At 43.8% G+C, this 13,361-nt stretch overlaps 1 protein-coding gene across 2 annotated transcripts in view; it reads left to right on the forward strand.

The window, feature by feature from the left end:
• Positions 1–13,361, forward strand: part of LBR (lamin B receptor) — a 704,650-nt gene that overhangs the window by 205,967 nt on the left and 485,322 nt on the right. For both annotated transcript variants that reach the window (XM_086926155.1, XM_086926154.1), the window contains one exon: positions 1,305–1,397. In XM_086926155.1, coding sequence (XP_086782281.1) covers positions 1,305–1,397 — 93 coding nt within the window. The remainder of the gene's footprint in view (positions 1–1,304; positions 1,398–13,361) is intronic.

The following is a 13,361-nucleotide window of genomic DNA, read 5'->3' on the forward strand; positions in this document are numbered from 1 at the left end:
ATTTGCCTTTTGCACAAGCACAGTGAAACAAATTGGTGCTTAACACAGCACTTGCTTTCCCCTTTTCATCTACATCTAAAGTGATTTTCTAGAGGTCCTTAAATTATAAATAAATGCTGCATGGCAAAATACTTATAAGGTCTCAAAGGCGAGATCTTTTGGCTATGCCAGTGTTGGTTTGCTTTGTACACTGGTGCTATATAATCATGAAGTATGAAAGCCTCTTGGGCTTCATAGGTAAATGCACACTCGCCTTATTTACTGATGTTTGTTTTTTTTCTAACGAGTTGATTGGGCTACTGAAGTGGGATGGAGTTTCAATTGTTTTTCTATGACCGATATCAACAATCGAGAATTGTATTCACAGTTAAAAAATTGCTTGGTATGGTAAAATATATATATATATCTTCCAGTTTACCTATCTCCCAGCTGCTCAGCCAGTGTGATGCTTGGAATGTTTGGGTGCCTGTGTGGATGAGTGGTGACAGTACGAAGATGGGCTGAGCAGCAGGCAGGCTGCTCCTGGTGGGGCTATAGTGTAAGGATTACCAGGTTGAAAAGCTGATGTACATTATTACCATCCTGCAACTTGATCTTAATAAAAAAATACTTAAAATACAACTCGACTACGTTTGGTAAGATACAACACACTCATTCAGTTAAATACATGGTATATGGTTTCCAGATGTACCTTCACTCAGACGTCTAGGAGCGTTGTCTCTAGACTAGCTGCACGTTAAGATTAAATTGTTTGTATAAAGGGTGTGCCATAAAAAGAATCTAAAGATGGTACTGAAGTGTGTAGCAGTGGTTTTGATACTATAAATCTATTCCTCACAGATTTACAGGCCCCTGCGTTCACTGAAATAAGAGTGTTTGTAATCCTCTCTGAAAACAGGGTTGCCCCTTATCAATGACCAGACTTCTTTTGAAAAATACTAACAACTAGTCTGATTAAATCACTAGAAAAAAGGAGTATGCAACATATATTCATCCATGACCGATATCAAGGTCCAAACCCTGTTTTTGGACTTGCAGGCTGATTTTGTGTACTTTATCTTAAATTGAACACAACTGCATATTTGCTTTTCATTCTTGTAATCTGTTCTTCCTAAGCATTTCATGATTGCCTTACTTAGCTATCCTGATATCAGGGTTCTTCAACAATGTTCTGCAAACGAAATGTTTCATATTGTAGTGACCTGATTTATTGATGCCCTGTTCTCTCCTAATGATGTTTTGCTCCCCTCAACCTAATTCAAATGTGTTTAAAAAACTAAAATAATTATTTTCTTTTAAAATAGAAAGTACGTGAGAAACTGCGTGAGAACAGCATTAGTCGATACAATGGAGAACCTGAAAATACAGAGGATGATATGTCTCAAAATAACACTCTGGTAAAAAAAATAATCTAAACATACTTGTTGATATCCATTTCATTTTTTTTTTGCTGTGTTTGTTTATACATATATTTTTTTCTCTCAGCATGGGAACAAGTTGCTGTTTTAACGTGTTAGAATGATTATTTTGTTCACTAGGACACATTTGAAACATTAAATTCAAGAAGCCGTATTGAGGCAATAAGTTGGCTTTGAACAAACCCCTTTAGTTTGGGCTTTGAGTTTATAGAAAACCAAGCCTTTGTGGTTTCTATTTGTCTACCATCACTGGAGTCGTCTCATGAGCAAAGGATCAGCCATCGTATCCGGAGTGAAATCCTTCATAGTGGTCGTATTAGTAGTAGTGTAGTAGATGTTATGTTAGCTGGTGTACGTGCATGTAAAGGTAATTAGAAATCCTCTGAGTATTCCCTGAAGGTACATTTGAAGTTGGCGATCTTTGTCTGTGATGCATTTTGATATTAATGTGGACTTGCTTCTTAGCATCCTGTTTTTATTAGCTACTTCCAGTTTGTATAGTGGTAGGTTGAGAACTTTAGAGCAATGGTTTTCTGTGTGAGACCGACATCAGGCTGAAACTGACATTTTCTTGTAGGGGATCCCCATCAATAGTAATAAGCACTGAATAGTCACGCCCACGTGCAGGGATACTGGAGCACTCTTAAAATGTTTATATATTTATAATACACCTTGTAAGTAGTACCTTACATGTCTGAAGCATAAGGAAAGGCAAAAAATTGCCAGATTACATAGTTTTCATTTTTTTAAAAATCCGATTACAAAAGAAAATCTTTCACAAACCTTTATTCCAATGGAAAAGGAAATGGAATATGAGACATTGTTAACAAATAGGGCTGCATTCAAGGAATAACGTAGAAAACTGGCACAGTGCCATTAAGAGCCTCACAGTACCCCCTGCATCCCATCATGCCTCACAGGTGAGTGTTCGGTTAGTTAATTTTTCCGGCCCCTACTTTTAGGATCCTGGAGAATTGAACCCTGCTTGGTTGACAGAATTGCCAGAAAAAACTCTTCAAAATAACATCTTGTCTATCAGTCTCAGTACCTATAATACAGAGACCAGTTTTTCTGTTTCTGTCGAAGATGCCTTCACCTTTTGTGAAGTGCCCATCCTGTGGGAAAAAGAAGGGTCGGACTGATCCTCACTCAATCTATATTGTTTGTCTGCCAGATTCCCATCTTCCTCACTCCTGTCTTCATTGGCAGAAGCTCTCCAGGCGCACCCTGAAGGACGGGGAGAAGATCAGACTTCAGGAACTCCAGGAGAGAGGAACAACTGATTCAGCAAGAGGCCTTGGAGAGCATCAGTCGTCTACCAAAAAGCCCTCCTCTCATCTAAAAGACCCGCAGAGAGAAAGATCTTGTGAGAGACACCAAAAACGATGGTCCTGGTCACGAAGTATGGCACGAGAAAGGGTAAAATACCAGTTTATTTGCCATCGAAGACACCTTTAAAAGTAGGGTCAAGTCATCATCCGATGTTGGAAAGCACTCGTCACCGGACTCCCATCGCCTTTGAAATCATGAACGGTGGTAAGACGATATCATTCTTTGATGCTGAGACTGCTGGCAAGATATATTGCCGTCTGTGTTACTGTCGAAGGGCAAGAAATTATCAACGTCGAGGGGGTCGCTGTTGAGGTGCTTGTAGAATGACTGCACAACGTCGAAAGTCAAATAGTCGATGTCTCGTATTCCAACGATGTTGAGGGATAAACCATAATCAAAGTCGAGAGAAGTTCTGCTTTGCTGCCAACTGATTCGACTGAATCAAGTCATCGCTCTCCATCTAGACCTCTCTCTCAAGCTTCAGTGAACATATCACCACGTTGACTAAAGAGTTTGCAGAATAAGCAAGTGCCTCATACTTCGGACTTGGAGTATTCAAGAACATACTCCCCATCCCCATTATTGCTACATCTATTGCCACACTAGTGTTCTGACACCTTGAAAATCCTTTGGGGCTTGAATAACTCGCAAGTGACTCCCCGGTCCACCACAGCTTTTAGAGCTGCTTGATCTGGAGGGAGGTTCACTCCTTAACTTCTCGACTTCCGGGTTGCTACTAATAACGGCCATCTTGAAGTCGGCGGTCTAGTTCATCACTGCATTAGGGAGCAGGCATTATTTAAACCGGGCATGACGCGGACGCGCGCATCTGGTGCGCCAAAGGAAAGCCCGTCTACACCCAGCTGGGACCAGGGGCCAGGACCCTTGCCCAGGTCATCTCACCTCCAGGTAATTTATATGCTTATACCAGCGCTGAGCTCTTAACCCTAAACACAGCAGTTCAACCACCATGCAAGCACACTCTGAGCCCAGATCAATCACTGTGCTGCACGGCCTGTCGATTTATGGGAACAGCAAACGTACATTACGGTCAGGAATCAAATCCCCAACTGCCTCAAAGGGAAGTCGTGAAAATGGGACTAATTAACTGTAGATCCCTACCCAAGCACATGGTGGAAATTAAATTTTTAATAGAAAACGAAGACCTGGATGTCTTGTTTCTTATCGAAAGCTGGCTTAGGGAAAGCTCAGCACCAGAAATAGTAGAGACTCTACCCCTGGGATATGAAATCTCCCGTTTGGACAGGGTAGGAGCTGTAGGGGGAGGATTAGCCATCATTTATAAAGCACTGTTCGTTGTATAATTGCCCCCAGAATATTGCAAAATCAGAGGCCCTTAGCTTCCTAATATTTCTCTCTGCCTCGAGTTCCTTCTCAGGGGGATTCATCTACAGACCCCCAGGACTCTGTGGCCAGTTCTTGGACGCAGTCCCGGACCTAGTAGCAAACATGCTTGTTGAGAAGAGAGCCATTACAATGCTAGGCGATTTTAATATACATCTAGATGACCTCAACGATCCCACAGCTAGGAGATGTTTAGCGGACATGGAAGCCCTACAATTAGAACACCGGGTATTAACAGCCACCCATCATAAAGGTCATCTTTTGGACCCATTTTCTCAAATGATTTGAGATTGAGGGTATTAGATCCCATATGGATGCCATGGACGGGCCATGCCCTTATTCTAATGCATCTTCTAATGCCCCTGGGAGAAGAACAAGAAAAAGAACACACCATAGTAGGAAGAAAATGGCCCAGGATTGTGCCGGAAACCTGGGTCAGCGATCTGGGCCCCCGGACGCTCAAGATCCAGAGCGGCCTATAGGAATTGGCAGACATGGGTAAACACCTCCATAGACAAGAACTTTAGGAACAGGCCTCCTATCTAACAAAAACTCGGACAGATCATCCTGGTTCTCACCCACGCTGGTCGCTCAAAAAAAACTCTGTTAAAGATTGGAACGAGACTGGAGGAAGTCATATGACCCAGAATTAAAAAGAGCCTATAAAGCCGCAATACAGCTCTACCACAAGAGCATTAGGATAGAGGAAAAAATAGCAAAGCCCTCTAGCTCTTCTAAGGAGCTCTTTAAAATTGTTAAAGGACTCACTAAGGTAAAGCAGGGAGCTATCAGCCCACACTACTCTAAAGAAAGGTGCAATGGATTGGCCATGTTTTTTAAAAGTAAAGTAGAAAATATTTATAGCTCCCTCCCCCCCAACCCAATGATAACACCAGGAGCACCGCTCCATGAAAAACCACAATATGAACAAAGGGAACCTGACTCACCGATTAGCCCTGCTCTCAGGTCCATTCCACCGGTTAATACAGATCTAATTGCCGTTTTACTTCAAGAAATTAAATCAGGCTCTCCACGGGACTCCCACCTCATATTCTTGCACAGGGAGGAAGATCAATGCTCACCCAACTATGCAATATAATAAATCTCTCCTTTGAAAAAGGTATAGTTCCAAGAGATTGGAAACATTCTACCGTGAAGCCCCTGCTGAAGAAGACGGGTTTGGACCCCGCTGATCTATCAAACTATCGTCCAATATCGTTACTGCCGATAGTGGGGAAAATCGCAGAAAAGCATGTGAACACTGCAATTTCTTCCTTTCTTGAAAACAACAGTGTCATCCATTAGTCTCAGATGGGGTTCAGACCCAAAAATAGTACTAAATCGGCACTGTTGGTGTTCACCGAAAAACTTAAGTCTATATTGGACCAAGGTAAAACGGCAGCTGTGGTACTCTTAGATCTGAGTGCCGCTTTTGATACGGTAGACCACTCAGTGCTGATTCAGAGGCTGTAAAATGTAGGAACAGTAGGAATTGCAAAGAAATGGATAGCTTCATTTCTGAGCGATAGGTATTTCCAATGCTTCGAGGCAGGATTCCAATCAGACCCCCTTAAAGCTCCATGTTGAGTACCACAGGGCTCCTCTCTGAGCCCGACATTATTTAACGTCTACCTTAGCCCTCTGCTCATTTAGTACAGGAATTTGGCATCTCCATCATGTCATATGCCGATGACACGCAATTGGTGTTTTCAATCTCGGATTCTCTTAACTCAGACCACCGTAAACTTGTCCCCTGCCTCGAAAGAATCGGGTCATGGATGTCAAATTGCAGGCTCAAGTTAAACGGAGATAAAACAACTAATGATTCTGGATAATAACACTAATCCGAGATTGGAAATTTTCTGGCCACCAAGCTGGGGGCCTTCGCCTCCCTCCAAGGCAGCCATTAAAGATCTAGGCGTAGGGCTGGACCAGAACTTAACAATGGAGGTCCAGGCCAACAAACTGGCTGGGTCTTGTTTTGGAATCATACGTCTGATTAGGAAAATCATGTTTCTGCTCCCAAAGGACGCAAGGAGAACCATAGTTCAGGCCCTAGTTACATTGCGACTGGACTATGGCAACTCCCTCTTTCTGGGATCACCCAAATATGTTGTAAAAAGATTTCAAGTGGTTCAGAATGCCGCCGCTCGAATGTTGCTGAGCATTACCAGACGTCAAGCAGCCAGGTTAGGACTGCGGAAATTGCATTGGCTCCCGATCCATGCCAGAATTAAATTCAAGTCTCTGAGTCTGGCTCACAGGGCCATGCATGGGAGAGGCCCTGTCCTCATCCAAAAACGGATTACGCACTACTTACCGCATCGGCATCTCAGATCTAGCTCAAACTTTCTGATGAAAGCGGTCCCAGTCAAAAAAGCCAGATGGGGCGGAAGATCCTTCACTCATCTGGTTGCGATGCTTTGGAACAGCTTAGACCCAGAGATCCGTCTCATTGAAAATGAACTGGCTTTTAAAAAAAGGCTCAAGACCTGGCTTTTCCTGTTGGATTAAGTGTGGACGGTCTTTACCTTTATCTGTCAGCGCTGAGATGCCCAAGGGTGGTCACGCGCTTTATAAATCCCACAAACATAAACATCACAAGTTATGCCACGTACACCATCGTGTAGAGACACTCCTCGTCCTAGGTTTTCAACAGGCACTGCATCAGTATCATCAATGAGAAGTCTGCATCTCCCTGCATCTAAACCTCGCAGAAAAGGAGTCCCCTACGCATAGATCTCGATGTAGAGCATCTAGGACCAAGTCCTGATCACAATCTAGGAAATCTCAGGCTGCTACTTCTACACATAGGAGGAGAAGATGATCACCCTCCTGGTCTACCACTTCTCATTCCTCAGTGCAAGACTACTCTCCAGCCTTATTGGATATTCCTCCAGCCATAGTTTCCCCACTGGATGACCTGTTAACTTTTAGCAACGACCTTTTCTGTGGAGCAACACAGCTGTATATTGACATTCTGACTTCTACAACCTCTACATCATAGACCAGTATCAAGACCACTCTTGCCACTGGTTCTAGGGCTCTTGGAACCAGCAATGCAGTTGTTTTTTTACCCCATCATCATTGAAATATGCTTCATTTGAAAACATATAAGGCTCCTGGCCAGGACCCCTTGTTTCACATGGCTAATCCTCCTTCGGATTCAGTTATAGTTGCTGCTGCTTGCAAATCCCAGTCCCAGGCGTCTTGGTCTTCAGTTCCTCCAGATAAGGAAAACAAACATATCGACTCCATTGGGAAGAAGATGAGTGGAACATTTGCCTCTAATATGAAAGTGGCTAGTGCTTCTGCCTTACTTGGGAGGTATGACATATCCCTTGGGGACTCCCTCAGCAGGGACACTGAAAAACTCCCAAAAGAAGACAGGACTTCCAAGAAACCCTGAATGAAGGTGCTCTGGTATCCAACCAAATAATATGTGTGGAAGCAAATGCAGCAGACCTAGCAGCTCATGGGTACTCACATGTTATCTATGCGAGGAGATCTTCCTTGTTATGCCTTACCGAAACCAGAGGCACAGCATAGGATCCTGAATTTGCAGGCCACACGACAGGCAATTCTTTCAACAAAGAGTTCAATCCCCCTCACTGGGATCAACAGCACCAGCAGCAGGCAAGATCTCACTTTCACCGTCACTAGCCATCCAAAAGAAGAAAATCGCAACAACCTGCATCCACACACATACGTCCTACTAAAGAATGAGTCCTCACTTCCTCCTTCTCCATTAAAAAGTATTGCCAATTTTCTGGAAAAGTGGCATTCAATCACAAAGGACAGATGGTCCTGAATAATGTTCAGCATGAATATTCTCTTCTCTTCAAGTCCCCTCCTATTGTTCCCCCTGTAAATGCAATACCTCCTACAATCGGAAATCAACGTTCTATTGCAGAAAGAAGCCATAGAGGAGATTCCATGTCATAAAAAGGGATCAGCAATTTTTACACGTTACTTTCTAATGAAGAAGAAAAGTCAGAAATAAGAGCCATCTTAGATCTGAGAATACTTTTTTCTTCTCTTAGTCTTCATATCACCATGGCTACTGCACTCTGGGCATTTTGTAAACACTGCCTGGCTACCTCTGGTGAGGAAGCGAAGAAACATGGCGGCCGCAAGGTAAATGGTCGCAGACCACCGGGAGAGGGAGGCGAGCGAAATGAAAGTCTGAGTGTCTTTCCGCCCCATCCCACCTAGTCTAAGTATAAGAGTTTGCTCCCGGTTAAAGACGGCATTGAACAATTGGCTCACCGCAACGGATGAATCTGTGCCGGGTGAGCTCGGAGAGCGGTTCCGGCTCCAGTAAAGCAGGGACGGCTCTGACGTGGCAGAGGGCAGCAGGACTGTTGCAGCGTCTCCGAACAGCGAGTGTGCTGAGGGGGAGAGTCAGCACAAGTTTCCTGGAGGAGCATACAGCAGATTTGAATTGTAGGAGAGGGGGCTCTACTCAACAGCACCGGCTTGCGGGTCTTCAGCATGCCAGTGAAGGTTGAAAACTGCAGCAGAGTTCCAGAATTCACAGAAAGAGCCTGAGAGAATGGAGGTTAACCCTCCTATCCCTGAAATCAACATGTGACAGGAGGTAAGAAGGGGTCCGGAAATAGAAAAGAAGTATGGAGTAGATGGAACTCGTTTCAAGTTATTAACTTAGAACATGTTTAGCGTCTTGACACCTGGGGATGAAGAGGCGATTGAGATGGGGTCGCAGCATGCTGATGAAGGAAACAAAGCATGGGCCTCCAATCTACAACTAGAAGCCATGTTCGCTCCTTTGAGCCTGCCGGTTCAACCCGAGCCTCAAGTGGTTCCTCGGTCTAACCCAGAAGTCTCATTGGCCTCTATCCTTCTTGATCTTAAGGAACAACTGAGAAGTCAGCTTAAAACATTAGGGGCAAATCAAGCTGATATCCAAGCTTTCTGCACGTCAATTGCGAAAAAACTAGACAGTGTCGCATCACGGACAGGGATGCTAGAGGAGGAAGTAGGCTTTAAGAGGAAAGACATCCCTAAAAACCCCAAAGGCGTAGAGGCACTTGTTAGAGAAAACGTAAGCCTCAGGGGTGACTTGGAAGGAATAGAAAACCATTCTCTGAGAAATAATCTCCGGATTCTAAATATCCCAGAAGAGGAGGAGGGAACAAACATCAAAGCTTTAGTAATCAAACTGCTGAAGGAGATGATTCTGAAGGATAGACCGGACATTAATCAGGATCAGAAGAAACAGGGGGTGCATAGGGATCCATTCAAGTCGAATTTACAGCAACAGAAGCCAAGAAAAATCCTGCTAAACTTCCTTTCATATACAGTTAAAGAAACTATCTTGCTGGCTGCACTGAGAAATGGTCCATACACTGTCCGGAACCTCACGTTTCCCATCAGATCGAATTTATGCCATGCGACGGACCAGAAACAATGGGAACTTGGCAGAAGAATGGGGGAGCTAAATAATCTTGGTGCCAAGGCCCAATTAAAATTCCCAGCAATGCTTTGTGTTATGTGGAACAATCAAATGCGTAACATACGGTCTATAGAAGAAGCAGACAGCTAGATAGATAGTATAAGGAAAGATGGTGTTCCCTGAGCAAGAGCTCTAATTTAAATGTAAATCAAAATGCTAAATAAAATGTAAAAATAATAATAATAATATAAATAAGAAACAGATATATTGATATATACACTGGGTGGGGATGGAGGGGTGGGATGGGGGAGGCTTGGTTTAATCATTTGGGTTTCTCCGGTGACCCAACAGGCTTATGCCTGATAGTTTAGGGAGGGTTCCTAGGCGGGGGGGAGGGGGGGTAAGGGGTATTTGGGTGCAGGGTAGGGCACAGGGTGGGGAGAAGTGGGAAAAAATAAAAATCAGTCCTCAATAGCCATATTACTAGGATCCATTTTTAAAACAGATAATCAGAGATTCCCCGGTCCAAGAAGGCTGGTGCATTTCAAGGCAAATGGTTGGGGTTGATAATAAGTTACAAATTGCAACCTGGAACGTAAATTGTTTAAGATAAAAAAATAGACAGAGACTGATAATGAAATACTTAAAGGAATCTAAAGCCCACGTTATTATTATACAAGAGACCCACCTAACGGCGACCGAAAGTAGGGGGCTATATGTAGATCTGAGAATACTAAGCAAAAACATATGCAGAGAAAAGTTCAGAATGCTGGCATTTCACCAGATCTATCCATAATTACATCAAGGAGACCGGATGTGTATGATAGATCTTAAAGATGCGTATTTCCACATTCCAATTTCTGTAAAACATCTGAAGTTTCTCTGTTTCAATGGGAGATCTTGGAACTATCAGTGCAAAGTACTTCCATTCAGTCTTAGTTTAGCCCCACAAATCTTCTCAAAATATATGGCCATGATCGCAGCATTTTTAAAGAAACAGAAAATCTTTGTTTATCCTTACCTAGATGATTGGCTGATACAGAGTTCCTTGCCATCGCAGATAAAAGAATATTATCAAATTTGTGTTGAGACACCCACCAATCTAGGCCTCCATGTCAACTTCAAAATGCCTCCAGCATGCTCAGATCGAAGACTGCACTAACTTGGGGCTACACTAGACCACAAAAGTGTGTCCTTCATAGTTCCTCATGCAAGATTACAGATGAGACCTATGCAGCAATGCCTCGAAGACCAGTGGAATCTACTTTCCAACTGCTGGGAAGACTGGCTGACTCTATCACATGTTGCTAGTCAGTATCCCCCCATAGTGTTCTCAGTAATATAATTTCCTGGCTGGGGTTCCATTCCATACCAACTCAGTGTCTGATCACAGATGCTTCTTTTCAAGGATGGGGTGCTCACATGGGTTCCTTAAGACTCAGGGAGGTTGGTCGGAAAAGGAAAAGACTTATCATATCAAGATGCTGGAACTGAGAGCAGTTCACCTTGCTCTAAAATCTTTTCTATCCAGGGATAGCAACAAACTCCCTCCTTGTTCAGACAGACAACACAAAAACTGTGTATTACCTGAACAAACACGGAGAAACCCACTTAGGCACTGTCTCTCGAGGCTCAAGCCATTTAGTATTGGTTAAAAGCCAGGAACTTAACGATAACAGCCGTTCACCTGCCAGTAGTTCAAAAAATCTAGGCAGATTCTCTCAATAGACACTTCCAAGAAAATCATGATTGGATACAAAACGAAGAGGTCTTGCAAGACATTTGTCACAAATGGATATACCCTCAAATAGACCTGTTTGCAGACGCAAGCAACAAAAATGCCCCTGATAAGATGATCAGGTAAATTTCTCTACGTATTTCCACCAACTCATTTCATTCCAACAGTGAATGTCAGACTTTACAAATCCAAGACAATAATGATTCTAATCAAGCACCTGAATGATTTCGCCAGTGGTGGTTCACAGACCTTCTATATCTGTCAGAGTGGCCACACAAGAGGTTGCTGTGCAGGCAGAATCTCCTATATAAGTTCGGAGAACACATATTACTTCCCAACCTTCCATTGATAGCATGGCAGCTGAATGCCGCCAGTGTGGACTTTTTGAGAGTGGGTAAAAGATCTGCCACTAGAAGCTTGTATGCTTTCAAATGGAAAAGGTTTTATTAATGGTATACACAAAATTAAAACAATTCGATATTAAGCCTAGTAGATGTGGTCATTCTGTGTCTTTACGATTTAACTAAATTTGGGCTACAGTATTCCTCTATTAAGGTACATCTTACGGCAGAAAGGGGTATTGGAGACGAAACAAGGATTAAGAGTGGGATAGGGAAGGGTTGGGCAAATGCACACAGAATAAGGATACTCTGCCTACACTAAACCTACACCCTAAATGTGGCCCATATGTAGTTGTAATGACCAGGGTCCCTGAGTTACCCTCAAATCTCAAGGAATCTACCTATTACCTATGCAATCAAGTCTGTCACTGGTACTGCAACAACGCTCACTTTTATGTTATGGAGCATAGGCATATTCCTTTTGCCAAAAGCGTAGGGTAGGTGGGCCCAGGAAGAAAACAGCAAAAAGGGGATTGCATCATTGTATCATGGTGGATTCCATTGCACCAGCTAAACGTGCAGTATCACGGAGGGGTTCTCCCTCAGCCCCCTGGTTTTCAATGGAGCTGAGGGTAGAAAAAGCAGCCTGCAAGAGGCTGGAGCGGCTGTGGAGGTCAAACTATTGCGAAATGGCTAGGGAGCGCTATAGGACAGCCATCCGCAAGCTTCATAAATCAATAACAAAAAGGCAAAAAAACTTTTTATTGCCACCTCCATTCAGCAAGCAGAACATTCTAGTAAAGAAGTATTCAAAGTGGTACAGACCTTTTTCAAACCTAGAAGCATTGAAACGGAGGTTATTCCTTCGGAGACTCTCTGTGATAATATTTCTGAATTTTTTGATGATAAAATAACGAAAGTGAATGGCACCTTCACACAATCCAGGCCCACGGTAATGTCTGATACGGCGGAGGCTAGCGCCCCTGTTGTAACCCTATGTCAATTTCAGCCAATAACACTCTCTGAGGCTCTGCAGGAAATAAAGAGATGCAAATCAGGGTCACCAGATGACCCTTGTCCACCTAAGCTTTGGAGTCTGATGGCGGACTCAATCGCGCCCACTCTTCGGCATATATGCAATATGTCTATCTTCACGGGGGTGTTTCCTGGTTGTTGGAAACACGCCACACTCCTCCCTTTGAAAAAGAAACCGAACGGAGATGCGGCGGATCTCCGCAATCTACGCCCAATCTCGTTACTGGCAGCACCAGGCAAAATGTTGGAGAAACTGATTCAACGTCAATTTGATTAGATTCATGGAGGATAATAACATTTTGCACGAAACCCAGTCGGGCTTTAGGCCCGGCTTCAGCACCGAGACCGCATTGATCGAGGTGGCTGAGTCGGTTGGGTGGTCGTTAGATTCAGGGGCATCTGCTATGCTGGTGCTCCTGGATCTATTGTCCGCCTTTGATACGGTCGACCACAGCAGACTATTACAGTGTCTGGAGGAGATTGGCCTTCAGGGACAAGTACTAGGGTGGTTGCGTTCGTATCTGCTTAATAGATCACAGAAGGTGGCGCTGGGCGCCTTTTCCTCCAAACCTAAGCGACTGGGCTGCGGGGTTCCACAAGGCTCTGCTCTTAGCCCGCTACTCTTTAATGTTTATTTAGCCCCTCTTTTTTCTTTAATTGCTAACTGGGGAGTCACAGCAGTCTTGTACGCCGATGACACCCAGCTTGTCTTCCCG

The sequence above is a fragment of the Lissotriton vulgaris genome, chromosome 6 (assembly GCF_964263255.1).
Source record: "Lissotriton vulgaris chromosome 6, aLisVul1.2, whole genome shotgun sequence".
Taxonomy (NCBI): Eukaryota; Metazoa; Chordata; class Amphibia; order Caudata; family Salamandridae; genus Lissotriton; species Lissotriton vulgaris.